This window comes from Epinephelus lanceolatus, chromosome 24 (assembly GCF_041903045.1).
Source record: "Epinephelus lanceolatus isolate andai-2023 chromosome 24, ASM4190304v1, whole genome shotgun sequence".
In the NCBI taxonomy this organism is placed as follows: Eukaryota; Metazoa; Chordata; class Actinopteri; order Perciformes; family Serranidae; genus Epinephelus; species Epinephelus lanceolatus.
This window is the reverse complement of record NC_135757.1, coordinates 2,851,584-2,874,205: the sequence shown is the minus strand read 5'-3', so window position 1 is coordinate 2,874,205 and position 22,622 is coordinate 2,851,584. Positions and strand designations below refer to the sequence as shown.

General features: G+C 42.0%; 1 protein-coding gene across 2 annotated transcripts in view; it reads right to left on the bottom strand.

Moving 5' to 3' along the window:
* crfa4 (cytokine receptor family, class I receptor 4) overlaps positions 1-22,622 on the bottom strand; it is a 53,606-nt gene that overhangs the window by 19,940 nt on the left and 11,044 nt on the right. Inside the window, exons 1-2 of one of the 2 annotated variants that reach the window (XM_078165530.1) lie at positions 10,393-10,468; positions 10,204-10,313 (exon numbers count right to left, since the gene is read on the bottom strand). In XM_078165530.1, the coding sequence (XP_078021656.1) occupies positions 10,204-10,294 (91 nt within the window). In that variant the 5' untranslated portion in view covers positions 10,295-10,313; positions 10,393-10,468. Of the gene's footprint in view, positions 1-10,203; positions 10,314-10,392; positions 10,469-22,622 lie in introns of those variants that run through there. The other variant, XM_078165529.1, reaches the window with a different exon arrangement.

Sequence of the window (22,622 nt, the reverse complement as noted above, 5' to 3'; positions counted from 1 at the left end):
CGTCTTTAGGTTTAAGAAACATTCGCATGTTGTTAGGTTTTGCTAACATACGCACGTCTTTAGGTTTAAGAAACATTCGCACGTCGTTAGGTTTAAGAAACATTCGCATGTTGTTAGGTTTTGCTAACATACGCACGTCATTGGGTTTAAGAAACATTCACACATCGTTAGGTTTAAGAAACATTCAGACGTCGTTAGGTTTTCGCCAACACACACATGTGGTTGGGTTTAGGACAAAGGAACAGGGTTTGGCTTACCAATCACACGGGAAATGAACACCCCGGCCTTGCAGGTGAAAGTCGGTGGTTGTTGGACCCATCCACCTACTGTCCGACCCACCCTACTCAGACTTCCGCCTCCTTCCGTCTCCCCCCTGACGCTACCAGGTACCGTTAAACAGTAATGGTGACCAGCCGTGTATCATACCGACATTTAAGGACATTTTTTTTTGTCAGTGTCTGATCCCAAAGTCACTGACCAAGCGCCGAATTTCAGCGACTTCGGAGTCAGACCAGGTTGCCTCATTGCCTCTGCTTACAGTGACATTTCTAAATAATATCTCTTGTAGGTGCCGATGGTTTTATCGTCCAATCACAGTCTGCACACACATGCACGCTGTCGTCATGTCTTCACATCTAAACAACTGTTGGTCGACCTAGGTTAATTGCATGCTGGCGAACGCAGCTGCAGCGTTTGAGGGAAAATTGAAAAACGATTGATGTGACATTGGTGACAAAGTAGATAATGGAGAGGTAACGAAACACACACACACACACACACACACACACACACACTTGGTCTCATGACAGTGATTCAGAGCAGCAGTGGGAAATTGATCAGCGTCTGAAAACAGCAGGAACTCACAACAGTTGCAGATTAACATCAACTGGAAGTGAGACTTCGATCTCTCAACATTTCAGGACTCAACCTTTCAAAGGACGATCATATTCAAGCACAATTAAAGGGACAGTACACCCTAAAATCAAACATACATAGTCTTCCTCTTACCTGTAGAGCTGTTTATCAGTCTAGATAGTTTTGGTGTGAGTTGCCGAGCGTTGGATCGGCAGTGAAGATGTCTGCCTTCTCTCAAATATAACGGAACTAGACGATAGTGACCAATATTGGACGATCAAAGGTCGATTTAGTAATAATAGTTTGGAACATGCAAAAGGTGATATCTGATCACTCGGTAATTTAGGTAATAAATTCCTGTGGCGATCCATCTTTCAAGCCAGTAAATTGGTCAATGTCTGCTGTCAACCATCTCATGTAGTCATGAGGTTTGTTCAGTCGTGGATCTGTAGACGTTAAAACTACATTTGTGTTTGGACACTTCACTGTTTGGACTCCTCATCAATGTCGTCCATGACAACTGGGCAAACTCTCTGATGAAGGCTGTGGTACAGGTGAGCGGTCCGGAGGAAATATCGAGTGGACCTTGAGCTGAGATTGTTCTGTCAAAAACCACCGCGAAGACTTTGTGTGTCATGTAAAAGAAAATGTCCTTGAGAGTCCACTAAAGCAGCAAGCCATCATGTGCCCCCGACAGATGAAAGCAGCGGGAGGCGAGCGGTAATCCATGAGAGAATGCATGGATCTGCAGTCTGAGGGCAGCGGGGAAACAAAAGCCTGTTGTGTTTGCTGTAAGGAGCTCAGAGAGCTGCCCCGCGGGGTCTTTCTAATCAACAGCCTCCACTTCTCAGAAAGAAAGAAAGGACGCACGCTGGGCACTGATAGAACTGGACTAATTCACACCTGCTGCAATCTGACCGCCCCAGGTTTTACTCTAGAGGCCGAGTAGCATCTGTGATATCAGGTTTATTTGTAACGATGTCAGGGTTTATTGCATCGAGGCGCCAGGTGGACAGAAAGCTACATACCAAACATTTAAGATGAATATTTGTCACTGCAGGAGATCAAAGCATCTTTAACCCTTCAGGTAGTTTTCAGCACCACCAACGTTTTTATAAAAGTAAATCAACATTCAACTTTATTTATCTCAGACATTCAGTTCCATTTCATAGGAGTCAGCTTTAAACCATCAAAGGGAACATTAGGTCGTCTTTATTCTCTGCAATATTTTTAAAACGGTGTACAAGGTGTTGAAAATGACATTTCCCTTATGGAACATCAATGAAGAGATGCACGAAAACCTCAAGACATAAGATGACTATGAAGAGACGCAAAACAACCACAAATTGACAAAATGACCTCAAAGAGATGCAAATTGACGAAATGCAAAAGGACTGCAAGAAACAAAAGATAACGAGATACAAAATGACCACAAAGAGACATAAAACAACCACAAACTGAGAGACGCAAAGTGACCATAAAGAGATGCAATGGACTACTAACTGACCCACAATGACCCAAAGGAGATGCAAAATGACCACGAAGGGACATGATGGATTACAAACAGACCCAAGATGACCACAAACTGACAAAAAACAACCACAAACTGATGCAAAATGACCACAGAGACTCAAAACGACCACAAAGAGACACAAAATGACGACAAAGAGACACAACACAACCACAAAGGGACGCAAAATGACGACAAAGAGATGCAAAATTACCACAAAGACACTCAAAACAACCACAGAGACGCAAAATGACCCTAAAGAGACACAAAATGACGACAAAGAGACACAAAATGACCAAAAACTGATGCAAAATGACCACAGAGACTCAAAACGACCACAGAGACTCAAAATGACCACAAAGAGACACAAAATTACCCTAAAGAGACACAAAATGACCCTAAAGAGACTCAAAATGACCACGAGACGCAAAATGACCACAAAGTGACACAAAATTACCCTAAAGAGACACAAAATGACCCTAAAGAGACTCAAAATGACCACGAGACGCAAAATGACCACAAAGTGACACAAAATTACCCTAAAGAGACACAAAATGACCCTAAAGAGACTCAAAATGACCACGAGATGCAAAATGACCACAAACTGACAAAAAACAACCACAAACTGATGCAAAATGACCACAGAGACTCAAAACGACCACAAAGAGACACAAAATGACGACAAAGAGACACAACACAACCACAAAGGGACGCAAAATGACGACAAAGAGATGCAAAATTACCACAAAGACACTCAAAACAACCACAGAGACGCAAAATGACCCTAAAGAGACACAAAATGACGACAAAGAGACACAAAATGACCAAAAACTGATGCAAAATGACCACAGAGACTCAAAACGACCACAGAGACTCAAAATGACCACAAAGAGACACAAAATTACCCTAAAGAGACACAAAATGACCCTAAAGAGACTCAAAATGACCACGAGACGCAAAATGACCACAAAGTGACACAAAATTACCCTAAAGAGACACAAAATGACCCTAAAGAGACTCAAAATGACCACGAGACGCAAAATGACCACAAAGTGACACAAAATTACCCTAAAGAGACACAAAATGACCCTAAAGAGACTCAAACTGACCACGAGATGCAAAATGACCACAAAGTGACACAGAATTACCCTAAAGAGACGCAAAATGACCACAGAGACTCAAAACAACCACAAAGAGACACAAAATGACCACAAAGAGACGCAAAATGACCCTAAAGAGATGCAAAACGACCACAGAGACTCAAAACAACCACAAAGAGACACAAAATGACCACAGAGACTCAGAACGACCACAAAGAGACGCAAAATAACCCTAAGAGATGCAAAATGACCCCAAAGAGACACAAAATGACCAAAAACTGATGCAAAATGACCACAGAGACTCAAAATGACCACAGGGACTCAAAATGACCCTAAAGAGACTCAAAACGACCAGAGACTCAAAACGACCACAAAGAGACTCAAAACGACCATAGCGACTCAAAATGACCGCAACGAGACGCAAAATGACCCTAAAGAGACACAAAACAACCACAAAGAGACACAAAATTACCCTAAAGAGACACAAAATGACCCTAAAGAGACGCAAAATGACCACAGAGACACAAAACAACCACAAAGAGACACAAAATGACCCCAAAGAGATGCAAAATGACCACAGAGACTCAGAACGACCACAAAGAGATGCAAAATGACCACAAAGAGACGCAAAATTACCCCAAATAGACACAAAATGACCAAAAACTGATGCAAAATGACCACAGAGACTCAAAATGACCACAGGGACTCAAAATGACCCTAAAGAGACTCAAAACGACCAGAGACTCAAAACGACCACAAAGAGACTCAAAACGACCATAGCGACTCAAAATGACCACAACGAGACGCAAAATGACCCTAAAGAGACACAAAACAACCACAAAGAGACACAAAATTACCCTAAAGAGACACAAAATGACCCTAAAGAGACGCAAAATGACCACAGAGACACAAAACAACCACAAAGAGACACAAAATGACCCCAAAGAGATGCAAAATGACCACAGAGACTCAGAACGACCACAAAGAGATGCAAAATGACCACAAAGAGACGCAAAATTACCCCAAATAGACACAAAATGACCAAAAACTGATGCAAAATGACCACAGAGACTCAAAATGACCACAGGGACTCAAAATGACCCTAAAGAGACTCAAAACGACCAGAGACTCAAAACGACCACAAAGAGACTCAAAACGACCATAGCGACTCAAAATGACCACAACGAGACGCAAAATGACCCTAAAGAGACACAAAACAACCACAAAGAGACACAAAATTACCCTAAAGAGACACAAAATGACCCTAAAGAGACTCAAAACAACCACAAAGAGACACAAAATAACCCTAAAGAGACACAAAATGACCACAGAGACTCAAAACAACCACAAAGAGACAGAAAATGACCCCAAAGAGACGCAAAATGACCACAGAGACTCAAAACAACCACAAAGAGACAGAAAATGACTCCAAAGAGACGCAAAATAACCCTAAGAGACGCAAAATGACCACAAAGAGACACAAAATGACCCTAAAGAGACTCAAAATGACCATAGAGACTAAAAACAACCACAAAGAGACACAAAATGACCCCAAAGAGACGCAAAATGACCACAGAGACTCAGAACGACCACAAAGAGACACAAAATGACCCCTAAGAGATGCAAAATGACCACAAAGAGACACAAAATTACCCTAAAGAGACACAAAATGACCCCACAGAGACTCAGAACGACCACAAAGAGACACAAAATGACCCTAAAGAGATGCAAAATGATCCTAAAGAGACACAAAACAACCACAGAGACACAAAATTACCCTAAAAAGACACAAAATGACCCCAAAGAGACACAAAATAACCCTAAAGAGAGGCAAAATGACCACAGAGACTCAAAACAACCACAAAGAGACAGAAAATGACCCCAAAGAGACGCAAAATGACCCCTAAGAGATGCAAAATGACCCCTAAGAGACGCAAAATGACCCTAAAGAGACGCAAAACGACCACAAAGAGAGGCAAAATAACCCTAAGAGACGCAAAATGACCACAAAGAGACACAAAATGACCACAAACTACCGGCCAGTTAAGAGGCGTGAGAAGTTAGCAGTCAGTGACGGAATAAAACGGTCAATAAAACAGTTTTCCATGTGAATCAGCGCAACCATGAGAGGTCCTTGAGCAAACAGTCACACATGTGAGCACCAAACATTAGGCTGATCGTTCCAGTAGTTTGTGAGATTAGCTGAGGACAGACACACACACACAAATGATCCCCTCTGGACTTACAGCTGGAGGAGATAAATATGAAGTCATGCTATGTGTATCAGAAGACTGAAGACGAGTGTTGAGGACATGTGAATCTATAAAAATAATGTGCCAGGCAGCAATCACTGAGGGTCCAGTCACAGCGTCTGACAGGAGGCTGATCACACCAACAGAAGCAGGCAGAGCTCATTCCTCGTGACATCTGGCTGAACAGTTTTCTTTGTGAAAAGCATGAAGAACTTTTCATGTGGAACAAATCTCAGGAAGGTTGAGACTAAATATTAAGCGTGACAGATCGATGCAGTGTGTGCTGAAATCTTTATTTCCCTCCAGATATTTACAGCAGCAGCAACAGACTCAACAACACTTCAAACGGTCCAAATGAGCATTTGGGTTATTTCACTTTTTTTTTTTTTTGCATTTATTGCCATCATCTTTTCACATCTTTTTTATTTAATTTTAGGTCTCCATGTTTCTCTCTATCTTAAACATTTGTGCACCAATGCACACTTAAAGGTCCAGTGTGTCGGATTTAGGGAGAAATATTGGCAGAGATGGAATAAAATATAATAAGTGTGTTTTCTTTAGTGTATAATCACCTGAAAATAAGAATAATTCTGTTTTCGTTACCTTAGAATGAGACGTTTATATCTACATAAGGAGCAGGTCCTCGTCTACAGAGATCGTCATGTTGTACCAACTACAGTAGCCCAGAACAGACAAACCAAACACTGGCTCTAGGTAGGGACATTTACGTTTTTGCGTGGGCCATTAGAGTTTGCAGCCCCTCTGCAACGAGCCCAAAAGCTTCAGAAAAACACCAATTTTTAAATTAAAAAAAGCTTCATTTAATGTTTTTACTGGTTTAAATCAGCTGGTCTGTTTGTTTCAGAGAGGAGGAGACCTCTGTGGATAATTCAGCTCCTAATAAAAACCTCCTGGTCAATGAACACTGCAGGAAATCTAACCAGGAGGAGTTTCACCTCTAGATGTCACTGAAGCCTACACACTACTCCTTCAACGTTATCAAATTAGACAAGATACTGATGGAAAATGACCACCAAGAGACACAAAATGACTACAATGAAATGCAAAAGGACTACTAAGACACAAAAGACAACGAGACACAAAATGACTCCAAACTGACGCAAAATGACCAGAAAGAGACATAAAACGACAGAGAGATGCAATATGACCACAAACTGACACAAAAGGACCACACAGAGACACAACAACCAAAAACTGACAGAAAACAACCACAAACTGATGCGAAACAACCACGAAAAGACGCAAAATGACCTCAAAGAGACTCAAGATAACCTCAAAGAGAGGCATAACAACCACAAACTGACGCAAAACAACCACAAAGAGACAAAACAACCTTGAACTGATACAAAACAACCACAAAGAGACACAAAACAACCTCGAACTGATGCAAAACAACCACAAAGAGACACACAACAACCACAAACTGACACAAAACAGCCACAAACTGATATAAAACAACCACAAAGAGACACAAAACAACCTCGAACTGACGCAAAACAACCACAAACTGACACACAACAACCACAAACTGACACACAACAACCACAAACTGACACACAACAACCACAAACTGACACAAAACAACCACGAACTGACACAAAACAACCACAAACAGACACACAACCTCGAACTGATACAAAACAACCACAAAGAGACACAAAACAACCTCGAACTGATACAAAACAACCACAAAGAGACAAAACAACCTTGAACTGACGCAAAACAACCACAAACAGACACACAACCACAAACTGACACAAAACAACCACAAACTGATACAAAACAACCACAAACTGATACAAAACAACCACAAAGAGACACAAAACAACCTTGAACTGATACAAAACAACCACAAAGAAACAAAACAACCTTGAACTGATGCAAAACAACCACAAAGAGACACACAACAACCACAAACTGACACAAAACAACCACAAACTGATACAAAACAACCACAAACTGACACAAAGAACCACAAACTGACACACAACAACCACAAACTGACACACAACAACCACAAACTGACACAAAACAACCACGAACTGACACAAAACAACCACAAACAGACACACAACCTCGAACTGATACAAAACAACCACAAAGAGACACAAAACAACCTCGAACTGATACAAAACAACCACAAAGAGACAAAACAACCTTGAACTGACGCAAAACAACCACAAACAGACACACAACCACAAACTGACACAAAACAACCACAAACTGATACAAAACAACCACAAACTGATACAAAACAACCACAAAGAGACACAAAACAACCTTGAACTGATACAAAACAACCACAAAGAAACAAAACAACCTTGAACTGATGCAAAACAACCACAAAGAGACACACAACAACCACAAACTGACACAAAACAACCACAAACTGATACAAAACAACCACAAACTGACACAAAGAACCACAAACTGATACAAAACAACCACGAACTGACACAAACAACCACAAACTGATGCATAACAACCACAAAGAGACACACAACAACCACAAACTGACACACAACAACCACAAACTGATACAAAACAACCACAAAGAGACACAAACAACCACAAACTGACACAAAACAACCACAAAGAGACACAAAACAACCACAAACTGATACAAAACAACCACAAAGAGACACAAAACCACAAACTGACACAAAACAACCACAAAGAGACACAATACAACCACAAACTGACACAAAACAACCACAGAGAGACATGAACGGACTAAACTAAGAGGACATCTATGACAAATGTGAAGACTCTTGTGCCATCTTGCAAACTATTGCTCCACTACAGTGTTGTTGTCAGTGATCACCATGACGAGGACAAAGCTTCTGTTTGGAAGCAGAGAGAGAATGGACGCAGACGTTGTGCACAGAAACAAGTCAGGTCTCACAAATCAACATAAACCTAAGATTCTGAAATGATCTTTTTGATTTTGTCGGCACATTCATGTCCAAATCGAGGGCATGAAATCGAGGGCATGTGTGCAGCTCAAAACTGTCTGAAAATATTGAGAAATTCACAAAAGTCATGAGTGATGCTCTGAACTCGTCGATACCTCCCCACTGAGGCATCGACGAGCTGCCAACACGTCCAGCTGAGCGGAAATAAAATGGCCGACACCGCTGCCTGCTGCCCGATCACAGACTCTTCCAAAAAGGTCACCGTATGAGCTTCTCAAAATGTGATTTAGTCAGTATTAAATAAATACACAAATAAATACATGAATAGGGCTGTGAAATAAATCTTGAGATAAACAAATGAGGCAAAAAAAGACATAAATAAATGTATATATAAATTTACAAATGAGTCAATATTGTAAAAAAAAATAGTAGGTTTTTATTTATTTATTTTTTTTAAAAAAGAGACAATTACTTATGGGGATTTTTTAATAATTCATAATTCCACATTTATTTATTTATTTCAGGGGACTTTTAATAAAAAATAGTACAACTAAGCATAATAATTTTTTTTATTTATGAGCACCTTTCAAGTCACCCAATAACACAAAAAAAGAGATAGGATAGTCGCTACATTAAAAAAGGTAATGACAAACAATAATCAAAATAACAAAAAACGACAACATTGAAATGCAAATACAGATAAAAAATATATTCATAAAAAGATTTTATTGCATTTCATAACTCCACATTTATTTATTTCAGGGAACTTTTATTTCCAATGCCATATTTAATTATTTAAGGGAACTTTAATTTTCAAATGCCATTTTTTGTTTAATTTATTTATTTTCTGATACCACATTTATTCATTCCAAGGATCTTATATTTCACAATTCCACAATTATTTATTTCAGGGACGTTTTATTTTATAACTTAATATTTATCTAGGGAGCTTTTATTTTATTTCTCTGTTAAAGGAAACTTTTGCCACATTTATTTATTTCAGGGAACTTTTAAGTCCCAATATCATATTTATTTATCTTCAGATCTTGTATTTCCCTGATTCCATATATACATTTTTTTTTTTGGAGAACTTTGATTTCATAATTCCTACACACATTCACAATTTACATCAAAGCAACAGCACAAGAATCACCCAAAGTTGTCAATTAAAAAATGTCCTTTTTGAAATAAAAATGTATTTATTTATTGAACTACACTGACTCCTTTATATATTCATATTTACATTTATTTATATATTTATTGCCTTGTTTAATTATTTCAGGAATGATATCATAGCCATATTATTTCAAAGGCACATTTATTTATATATTTATGACTTTATTTATTTATTCAGTATCGACTAAAATGATATTCCATAGATTCTGAGTTCAGCAGCAACATATGGATTTAAAGCTTCGTGAGGACATAACAAACATATGCAATGATTAACAGCTGATTTATTCAAGTAGATAATTAAAGGCAAACGTCAAAGACTGAAGGATGAAGATAATATATGAATAATAAAAGCAGCTTTGACGTGCTGGACTCACCGTGGCTGTGTTTTTCTTTATAATCGACGTCCTGGGCAACGATCCTGCTGCTGCCCACAGGAGGAAGCAGACAGAGCAGCAGCCACAGCATCCTGAAACCTTCTGTCCACCTGTCACAAAGAAAACAAACACACAAGCTCAGGCCAGAGAAAAAACTCCCACAGCAAATCCAGATCCTGCTTCACTCACTCAGTTTCCAGCAGAAACTTGTGACCCTAACACGAGTGGACATTTATACTTGAGAGGGCAGCAGTGTGATGGCCCTGCGGCTCTTTGAGTCCAAACATGAGCAGCGGCGACTCTGGAGAAGCATCACTTCCTCCAATCATGAGACGCATCACCCCCCCCCCCCGGCCCCCCCCCCCACCTCTTTCCATCTCCCAGCAAACCAGTCCTCCGCTGTGGCGCCAAAGACATCAACAAACACCCTTTAAAGAGTGTGCGCATTCCCAAAAACTAGACTCAGCACAGAGTAAAGAATAGAAAGACTAATTTAGGTTTACTGGTGGGAATTCCTCCCACGTGAGTCCCAGAGTTGTAGCAGTGAAGAGTCTAAAACCAGTAACACCACAATGGAAATATGGATCCTTGGTACGGAAGTCTAGAGCTGCCGATATTAAAATGGAATCAGATTTTCAATTTGTGTGCACGTGATTTCAAAAATTAAAATCAAAACAAGCAGATTTAGTGCTTCATTTTTGGTTTAGCAGTTTTGTGTTCACTTACATTTTCCAGACAGATAGGTCATTCGTCAAAAAAAAAAAAACTCTGTTAGGAGCTGTGCCTTGTCGAAATTAACACATATGACAGACACAGGAAGTCCGTGTCTGTGTCGGTGTGTTATCCATTTGGAAAATGTAAGTGAGTAATTTAATGATACACATTTCAACATGGAGGTCTATGGGGACAGCCTCAAGCAATCATTAGAGGAACTCCAACATTTTGGCACTTCAACATATGCTTCATTTTTTTCAGCCTTGGACGTTTACCACTTGTGATTAACATTTTATTCAGTCTGACATTGTGACCATGACCATGACAGAGAGATCATTAGGCTTTTAAGATTCTGATGAAAGCTCATTACTCTAATCAGCTTAGTCAAGTGAACCGCTCCTTCAGAAACTACTGAGCAAATGTGGCATTTGAGGCCAGACTGGCATGGAACAACAACACTCATGGACTTGAAGTTGACATATGACGTGCAAGGTACCCTGGGTGTGTTGTTGTTCCATGTCCTGGGACACCGTGTCAACTTCAGCCTGTTACATGCATTGTCTGTTTTCAAAATACACTTCTGTTTTCACAGGAAATGTACAGTTTGCATACAGTCTCTTTCAAAATAAAAGCACTACATCAGTACAACACAAATTGTTGTTTTTTTTCCTTCAACAACTAAAGCAAGTGGTTGAGTTAAAAAAAAGAACAGGGTTTGGCTTTACAATCACATCATTGAACACCAGCCTCCTGGGTCAAAGTTGGTGGTTGTTGGACCCATCTACCACCCCGACTGCCCACCCTATTCAGACTTTTTGTCCCTTTAAGTTATGCTGCTGTCAAGCCGCGTTTCCCCCTGACAGTGCCGGGCCTGGCTGCGTATCATGCTGACCTGAAAGGACGGCTTTTTCTGTCGGTGTCTAACGCTGGAAGTCACTGCCAAAGTGACGGTATTCAATGACGTCAGAATGAGACTGGGTTGTGGAAACATCATGACCCATAAAGGACCATAGAAGTGGTTTTATGGGGTTTTTCGTTTCTTTCTTTTTTTTAGTTGGCTTAAAGTTTCTCCGTCTGGTTTTATCTGGAATCAGTTCCCTCCTTAAAGGTATAGTTTGGATCTTGAAGTGGGGTTGTATGAGGCGCTTATCCATCATCAGAAGCCCTTTTTAAACAGGAGTTGTGCAAATCTGCAGGAAAGCCCAATCAGTCTTCTTTCAGCATTGGCAGTATAAAAACAAAATCGGGGAGTGCAGCAAAATGCTGCCTACCTACTTTTGTTTATACAGAATGTGCCTTTTTCGGGGCAATGGGGGGCGTGAGCAAGTAACAAAACGTGTAGCTCAACGTGTGACGTAAACAGTGACGTGGGAGGGAAGCCTTGTCTCCCCAGTTGCTCATCTTTACAGTGTCTGTCAGGTTTGTGTTTCCCTCTTGCTACTAGCTGCTCGCTAATTCCTGCTATCAGCTGTTTCCTGTTTATCCACCGCCAGTGGCTCGCACGTGCGGCGTCATCAACAGCTCCTCCCACAAGTCATCAACAGCTCCTCCCACAAGTCTTCAACAGCCTCAGTCTGTTTAAACGAAAAGGGTTCCACCAATATGTCTACCCTACGAGGTGGAAGATTGGGCAACTCGGATCAACTCGCCAATCCGGCTCTGTGTGTCTAAACGCTCGCAGCTTGCCGGCAAAACGCCCCAAACATTCGCCAACAATCTGGCAGTGTAAAAGGGGCTTATGTATACCATGCAGTAGATGTCAAACAACATGCTCACAGTTTGGAGAAGTGACAGGAGTCTGACATGGAAGCTATAAAATGTACTGCTGTGGACAGAGGAAACAGCAAAACACATTTTCGCCCCCTAAAGAATTAAAATCCATTTAAACGTAAGCCCTGTGATTCAGTGCTAGCTCTTGAGGCAAAATTGATGCAATATAAAAGGACATACAATTTTTAATAGCTCTACAGGCAGGAGAGACATACAGTATTTCCATATAAAAAACAACACTGCAACACTAGCAGGATATACTATAAACAGATGAATTTACATGCAGCGCAGGTCCGTTTTTCCTTTCAGCCTAAATGTTTCCATAGCCAAGCTTTTAAACCAGTTGAATTGTATCCATCTGTGGTTGCACACACTCATCTTTTGTGAGATATTCATGTCAGTGATTGCACACTGTCATATTTCACCAGAAATAGTTAACTGCATTAATTAATGAATTACTTGTACAGCACCTTACACTCTCCTGCCTGTAAGAGAACAGAACAATAAGAGGGAGGCGGAGCTCTCCGCTGTGTTGTTTTAACGTCTCCAGCATCTGTTTCGACCAGTAAGTTAGTCTGTGTTACTGTGTGACTTTGGTGCGTCAAAGGTTAAGTTCAGATTCAACGTCTTCCACCAGCTAAAATGACTGTTTTTCTCAGTGAAGTCTGGTTTTGAAGTGAGCGATGTAACAAGTTCAGTTCCACGTTAGAAACTGTGACCTATCAGCAAGGTAAAGATATGAAAATGCTGTAAATGTAGCCTACAATTAAATGGATAGAGATATTTTTGGTGGCTAAAAGGCGTTTTGTTGCTCACCCTGTCCACAGCAGGACATTGCTTAGCTTTCATGTCAGACTCCAGCCTGCTTCTCCAAAGTGGAGCTGTGTCGACTGTAGGTAATACACTGACTACGGATAAGTGACTCATACAACCCATGTCATCCTGTTAAAGAGGTCTTTTGAAAGGCAAAACACAAGTCTGTTGTCACAAATCCATTATAAACTAAACGTTGTACCTCATGCTTTGTAAAATGACTGGAGGAAACATAAATTATGTTTCGCAATCCTTCAATCAGAGCGTCACAATCAAGAAATTGTTTGAGGACGACCTGCCATGAAACAATTTCCCAGCGTGAACAGACATCTTTTCCACTGCAGCAACTTTTCTTAGAAGAACACAGGAACCCTTTTAAGGACACGCTGAGCTCTTTCTCTCGTATTGACCAGGAGGACGAGGATCTAAATTTACATCCTGCCTCCCAAAGAAAAATCTGTCCTCAGGGCAGGGACGGGCTTCGTGACGGCTCAATCAGGGACAGCTCACCTGCAACAAGTTTGCCAAAGCAACTATAAATAGGACTAATCTTTTTCAGCACAGTAACGATCCCAGGAATTGATCCTGAGTGTGGACCTGAAGAGCCCGGCTCTAAATTCAGGTCCTCCATTTCAAACAGATCATCAATACTTTTATTTTAGTATTTCTGCTGCTCTCACTCGAGTACGGGATTAGAGGAGGGTCTGCTGCCATCATCCAGCCGCTGAGGTCAGCCGAGGTCTGGAACACCAGCCATAAAATAAAACACCCTCCGTGTGGAGACCAGCATCAAGATTGTGGTGAGAGGGATGAGTCACATGTCGTCACGTCTGCTCTTGGAGGAGCAGCAGCAGTGACATGCGAACAGCAGCGATCCTCGAGCGCTAACACAACAATCATTGTGAATAATCCCCGCCTTGATCTTGCAGGAGGCGGGGGATTAAAAAGGAGGCCTTGTTGGGTTTTATCTGGAGGCCTCAGCTGACCCTGACACAGAATACCATGACACAAGACGACCTCCATGAAAAGTGCACAAAAAAAAAAAAAGGATGAACTGTAGCTGCTTGTTTTTAATCCCTCAGCGTCACCAACCAACACCTCTGTCCAGAAACAGCCAGGCACTCATTTTTATTTGTTTTAAAGGCAACAGCTTTGATTTTTATTGGAGAGTGGAGCTTGAATTTAACTCAAAATCATGACCCATACATGCTATTAAAGGATTGACTGGTCGCATGAGGCCAAAGAAGCTCATTTTGCTCTTTGGGTTCACAGAGCTGTGGCTGAGGTCAAAACAAACACTATTCATTTCCCCACCCTGGCAGACACTGCAGCAAAATCTCCATAAAAACAAACAGCATTTCATGGCAGGAAATCCACCAATGTCACAGTAAAAAATGACCACTTTTCCGCGTCAAAATCCCGGCAGGAAATGCAACGATGTGTCGGTGAAAAACACCTGCTTATGTGGCACTAACTGCTTTTCGCACCTCTAACCTGGCAGGAAAAGCAGTGATATCTTGGTGAAAAAAACAAGCACTTTTGGTGCCACTATCCTGGCAGGAAACTCAACAATGTCTCGGTAAAAAATAAGCATTTATCTTGGCACAATCCCTGCAGGACACGTAGCAATGTCTCCCCCCTTTCGTGCCACTAACCTGGCAGGAAAAGCAGCAATGTCTCAGTAAAAAAAAAACACCCACTTTTGTGCCACTATCCCCGTAGGAAATGCGGTGATGTCTTGGTAAAAAACAAGCACTTTTCTGGCAAAATGTTTCCAGGAAACAGGGCAATATCTCACTAAAAATAACTGCTTTTCATGCCGCTATCCCTGTAGGAAACGCGGTGATGTCTCAGTAAAAAACAAGCACTTTTTGCAAAATCCCGGCAGGAAATGCAGCAATGTCTTGGTGAAAAACACCTGCTTTCTTGGCAGTATTCTGTCAGGAAATGCAAAGTGAACTGCTTTTCATGCCACTATCCTGGATGGAAACGCAGCAATGTTGCTGTAAAACATTAGTGCATTTCGTGCCCCTAAAAACGAGCACTTTTCGTTGCAAATCCCGGCAGGAAATGCAGCGCCACTATGCAAACAGGAAATGTGGTGATGTCTTTGTAAAAAACAACCGATTCATCCACCAACCTGGCAGGAAACACAGTAATGTTTCGGTAAAACAATGAACAGTTTTCATGCCACTATCCCAGCAGAAAAATGACGCGATGACTCCCTAAATCACAACCTTTTTGTAGTGTCTTGGTCTTCAGTGGTCTGCAGCGTGACGAACGTCTAACACCGACTCCCTCCAAGATGTGAAGGACCTGAACAGCCTCAGACAGCTTAACTAACAGCAGTATGTGTTACAGACCACACTCCTGTGAGCACGCACCACATGATCACAGCTGATAGTCACCTTGGATGCACTCTGCCGAGAAGGACCTGCAGCCAGAATAGAAAGACCAAACCAGACCTGATCTGACTCAGAATACTGTGGATTTATGATTTGTTTTCTTTCATTCCTCCTGTCCGCTGTGACCTCATCATACAGTCACGAGAGTTATTCCTCTTTACTTCACCTCCAGGTTACGGGCCCATTCACAATTTCCTGTCTCACAATACAAAAGTCCAACCGCAATGGGATGCCCTGAGCTGTTGGAGCCTCGTGCATGTGACTTCTCGGACTAAGAGAAAGCCATACATTCATTGCATAACCATTACATTACATAACCTCTTAGATGCTGCACATAAAAAGCAGGGTTTACAGTTTAATGTGCCTGTAAAGCTAATTACCTGAGGTGTAACTGAACATGCAGCTGGATAATTGTTAATGAATCGACTGGGATTGTTTTATTGGCCTGTAAATCCACAGTGAATGTGATCAAACCACTCCAGCATCTGACGGCTTTCAGAGATACGCAGGTCCTTGAGCTGCGATAATATTAGTCACAGAACACGTATTACAGAGCACACATTTTCAAAAGCTGAATAAACTCCAGCAGTGCTGTATGAAGACCTTGAGTACTGATAGAAAGTCTCAGGACAAAACCTCGTCGACGTTATCAGAAATACGTGCCTCTTACAAGACTCAAGGTAAAAGTTCTAGGACTTCCACCTTGTGGGTTTGAGAAACAACACGAGGAGTCTGCAGCCTGCAGCCACAGAGACGCAGCGCAAACCACGCCCACTGGAGAGGAATACCAACCCGGATTCACTCTACAGTCATCAAAACCTGTTGCACGGGCAGCGTCTTCCAGCATCGGAAACGTGACAGGACAACAATGAAAGATAAGGGGGCAGAGGTCCGAGTAGGACGGGTCCAACAACCACAGACTCTCACCCTGGAGGCCGGTGTTCACTTCCTGTAAGACTGTAAAGCCAAACCTGGTTCTTTTTACCGTAACCCAACTATGTGTGTTTGTTGCTGAAGGAGAAAAATACAAATTTCCAGGGCTGGTACCTGCGGTTATTCCACAGGCTAGTTAATAACATGTCGGGCAGGAAATCCAAAGTGTGGGATCATTTTGAGAAGGTGAAGGATGAACCCAAGGTGATATGTAAACTCATCTTCATTGGTCGACTACAAACATGACGTATCATCTGAAACATGGAAGTAGCTACATGCCCATTAGCCCACAGCGTCATTAACAGGCGGCTCGCTCAGTGTGTGACGTGCACTTGGAGATAAAATATAGGCCTATATTAATGAAGGTTCATTAGTACGGTTTGTATTTCTCTGTCATGAGAAAAGCTCAAGTATCAGTGTTGAATGCAGCTGTTTGAACTGTGTGCACAGAACCAACAGAACCATGCTGTCACACTGATCTCTCCAAAGGTCCATCTGATACCTGAATGCAGCGTCCCCTCACTATCTGATCCTCACAGCCAATCACAGCACTCCGCTTTACTTGTTGCCGTGACGACTGGCTTCCCCCCCCCCCCCCCCCCCCTCCACATTTACAGCAGCTGATCGATTCTCTGCGCTGTCTGACAGCAGCGAGGTCATGTTGGAGATGTTTCTGACAGGTAAATCTATGTGGATGACAGGTGTGTGTCGGCCCGCTGCAGGAGTCCACCCCAATCAATCTGTCAGAGTCAGTCAGATATCACAATGAATCACTGTGTAACCATTTTATTAACCTGCAGGTGAACGGGCAGCTGACTGGCATCACCTTTCATGGAAGAGAAATAATTAAAGTCACTGAGCAGCTCTTTTATCCTCTGCTGGATGTGCACACGTTCTCATTTCTTCACTCAACTAACGTCCACCGTACAGGAGAGCAGAGGACTTTGCAAAGATATTTAAAAGACTAAAGTCTGACACCGTCTTAAGACAACGTGAGTTTGCAAGACTACAGATTATTTCCCATCCTGCTCCTGGTGGAACATATCACATCAAAGTCCCTTTGAGAAATACAACATCCTAACATTTCCTTACGTTTCTGCAAAAACACATAACTCTAGAAACACGAGATAAAAGGCGTCACATGTCGACAGTATTCTTGTCAATTCGGATCGGATCAATTCGTGGATCGGATACAAATCAAACACCGACTCCACAGCTCCACCAGTTTCTCCTCCTTCTCCAAAGTCGTTTGGAGTAAGACCAACATATGCTAAAAAGGCAGCTATGCACTTCTGAAGAACAGAAAACCACCCACTTCTAATGTTATCAGCCCATTGAATGGCCGTTATCACTACAATTCTAATGCTTCAGATGGGGCAAACTGCACCTACCAGGAGACCAGAAGTTATATGTCCAACACTGTGAAACTAAATTGCAGTTTGGTTATGGTTAGGCGCTGAAACTACTTGCTTAAGTTTCGGAAAAGATCATTCATTCATTTTCCATTAGCGCTTATCCTGTTAGGAGTCGGGGGGGGCCTGGAGCCTATCCCAGAGGGATGCAGACCCTGAACAGGTCACCAGACTATCACAGGGCTGACACATAGAGACAGACAACCATTCACACTCACATTCACACCTACGGACAATTTAGAGTCACCAATTAACCTGCATGTCTTTGGACTGTGGGAGGAAGCTGGAGCACCTGGAGGAAACCCACGCTGACACAGGGAGAACATGCAAACTCTGCACAGAGGGGCTCCCCCACCCTGGGTTCGAACGAGGAACCGTCTTGCTGTGAGGCGACAATGTTAACCACTGCACCACCAAGCTGCCTGCAAAAGGTCATGGTTTGGATTACAGTCAGATTGTTAACTTCAGACATGAAGTAACTTATGTAAGTAAATTCGTAAAACTGACTTAGGCCCAATCCCAATACCCCCCCTTGTCCACTACCCCCTAGCCCTTGGCCACTCCCCCTTGGCCCTCGAAATGAAGCAACGAGGGGTAGGGGTAGAAATCTTTCCCTAGGAATTGGGACACCACTCACTACGTCACCGCGTCGGTTACGTTCACGCATATGTAACTATTTTAAACAGGAAGCTGTGAGCCATCTACATTTCCAACTGACATCTACAATGGAGTCTCCGGTTGAGTTCATCCTACCGATCGCGTTTGCTGTATTCATCATGCTTTGTTTGATGAACGACAGATGACAGGGGACTTCTGCTAGCTAGATAGCTAGCTAACCAGCTAACATCCGACAGTTTTGCAGAACAGGACAGATGACAGACGCTAGGGTGACCATATTTTGATTTCCAAAAAAGAGGACACTCCGGCCTACTTATATGATACTCGCAGTTTACTCAAAGATGCCTTATCATTTTAATATATTTAAAATTTATATGTATGGATAGAAAATTCAGTTTTATTACAAAATAATATCTCTCAAAGACAGAAATTCAGATAGGCCCCAATAGGGGACACATACACACACTAGAGTGTGGCGATCCGAGCCCGACGGTACCCGACGGGTTGGGCCGGGTTTGGTCAGAAATGTAGATAAATTGTATTCGGGCTCAGGTCGGATTCGGTCAGCTTTCAGTGAAAATGTAGTGTAAAAATAAATAAAATCCTACTGTCTGTCCTGTTTATTGCTTGGGCACTGTTATTTACGTGACAACACCTGAACATAACACACACACACACACACACTGGCTGTTTGTTTCTACCTCTCCCCTCTCTGGAAGTCTCGGACCTCCAGCCGCCCGCCTCCGCCTTGATTAAACGCTGAAAATAAAATAAAAGAGGGAGACAGGTTTTTCCTATTTTATCTTATTTTGTTTTATGTCTCCCTCTCCTCTCGCTGGAAGCGTCGGACCTCCCGCCTCCCGCTCCCGTCTCAAACACGGAGGTCTCCCTCTCCTCAGCTGAGCACCCACGGCCTGTTAAATAGCCTGTAACCACTGCGTGACACAAACTCAGTGCTTTGGTCATTAAATAATGTCGGGCTCGGTTCGGGTTCGGACAGAAATATGCTGCCCGTGCCGCACTCTAACACACACACACAAACACACGGAAAACCGGACATTATCATCAGTTTATAAAAACCCCCGGATGCCCCGGACGGGACGTGAAAAGTGGACATGTCCAGGCAAAAGAGGACGTTTGGTCAGCCTAACAGACGCCAGATAGTGCGAGCTAGCTAGCTAGCTAACAAGCAACCTGACAACAGTAACGTTAGCTATGTATGAACTTTTTTCCCCGTCTCTTGCTTGGTGGTAGCCATGGCGACGTCTACCCCTCGCTGGCAAGTCAGCATCTGAAATCCCTCGCTCCGAAGGGCTAGTTTCATACCCACTACCCCTACATGCAAAAAGGGATTGGGACACCACTACCCCTCACGGGAACGCGCAAATGTAGGGGAGGGCCGAGGGGTAGGGCTAAGGGGGGGTATTGGGACGGGCCCCAACTCTACTGAACGCTGAGTTTTGGTCACATAGGACACAAATAGCTGTCTCCCGGGTAAAAGTCCTGGGTTTGTTTGAGTCATCCATCCACCCCAGCCCCCTCCCTACTCAGGCTCTGTTGCCTCTTATAATACGTCACCTGACTTCGTCATTTGTCGATGATTTCACAGCAATATAAACAAGATATTAGAGACGGAATTATGATGTATCATGTATAGTAAAAAGGCTTTTGAAGCAGTTATTCATATGAAATAAAGGTTATTTTAAAGGTTGTTTCATAAATTTCTATCACTGAATTTGTGCTCATTCAAAGCCAGTGTAACGAAGGGCTGAATGACTTCAATTTCTTTGTTTGCCTGGCAGGAGAAGGAGAATACATTACAACAAAAACAAAATAAAAGGCAGTATTGACCCAAAATTTCACAATCAGTGCATCCCTAATGTCAATGTTATGTTCTGGTGATTTGTGAGCACGTTGTAAGTGATTTCCAAAAGTGAGGAGCCTTTAAACATCATAAATGTAGTTCTATACTGAATGCAACACTCACATCAGAGTGTACACCTACATAAAAAAGTACAAGTCGTTCCTGTTTGCATTGCTCTGATTGCTCTGCTCCAAAACAATCAGTCATTCCTTCTGTCTTTTGTCTGCAAAACTCTATTTAATATAATTGTTTGTCAACATTTAAAGGGCGTCAGGGTCTCCAAAATAAATGAGGTATTCACGCTGAGAGCGCAGACATTTAAAAAGCCATTTAAAATAAGAGATAAGGTTTATTTAAAAAAGTGGAGCGCTGGTTGCTTCATCACACTGTCGTCCCCAGAGGCGAGGCTCCGACCTTTAACAACAAAGACTCTAATTAAGTCCCCGCACACAAACAGCAGCGAGAGGCTTAATGGAAACGCAGCCGTCTAAAAAAAGAAAAAGGGAGGACAACTTATGGATCTCGATGACATTCATTCGAATTAATTACTGCATTCACTCCGTCACTGTCACACTGACAGCAACACAAAACATCTGAGAGCTGACGAAACACTCGGTACAAGAATAAAAAGACAGTTTGAAATGTGTTGAATAGGATCAAAAAATAACTTCGGTGAGTCATACGAGTCCGCAGAACGCACTGTCATGGTCCCAAATTTCAAAAGCTGAAAAGATAAAACAATTCTGTTGGTTTTCAGTCAACAGAAAATTGAACTCTGGGCAATTGTGATGGCCATTCTGAAAGTTGCTATTCCAGCGTTGGCAACAACTGTCTACACTGCAAAGCAACCCAGAAAAGGAAGACGGACTGATCAAAAGAGTGTCTGGCAATAAACAAAGTAAACATGTGTCAATAGCAGCAAAGAGTTTAAGACATGGAGAGAAAAAGATGCTAATATACCTCTTTTTTCATTGTCACGCTTGGCCACACCCACTTCAGCCATGACGCGCCGATTTGTGTTTGCACAAACTCAGCAACATGTTGATATAAAACATTTGGTTGCACAAACTCCGCTAGAAATGCAGCAACTGGTCACTAAGAAACACACACATTTTGTGGCACAAATGCCACGACGAATGACGAAACTGGTTGCCAAAACATACCCACATTTGGTGGTGCAGACGCCTCTAGACATGTAGCAACCATTCACTAAAAACCACTCACATTTGGTGGCACAAACGTATGAATGGGTTGCTAAAAACCACCTATGTTTGGTGGCACAAACACAGCTAGAAATGCAAAAGCTGGTCACTAAAAAAACACCCATGTTGATGGCACAAACGCCACTGAAAAGGCAGCAAAGGTGCTAAAAAAAAAACATGCATGTTTGGTGGCATAAACAGCGCTAGAAATGCAGCAACTGGTCACTAAGAAAGACACATTTTGTGGCACAAATACCACGACCAACAATGAAACTGTTTGCTAAAACATATCCACGCCTCTAGAAATGTAGCAACTGGTCACTAAGAAAGACACAAACACCACTGAAAATGCAGCATTTCATTTCATTTCATTTATTCCTTTTGACCCCTCCCCGGGGTATAAGGGGCAAACAACAAAAAATAACATTAACAAATCAGGACAGGCGGCAGCCAATGCACAACAAAATAAATAAAACAGAATTTGTGTACATACATACAAGTCAAAGCAAATCAAGGGAAACTATTCAAGATTTTCTTTAAAAGTTTCAACAAATTTGACAAGACCTTTACTTTTTGAAATGACATTAACTTTTGAAACTTATAAATATTTGGATTTGCTCTATAGAACTGTCCGACCAGCTCTCTTCTCTCTGTGTTAAAAAAGGAACACACAAGTACATAATGATAT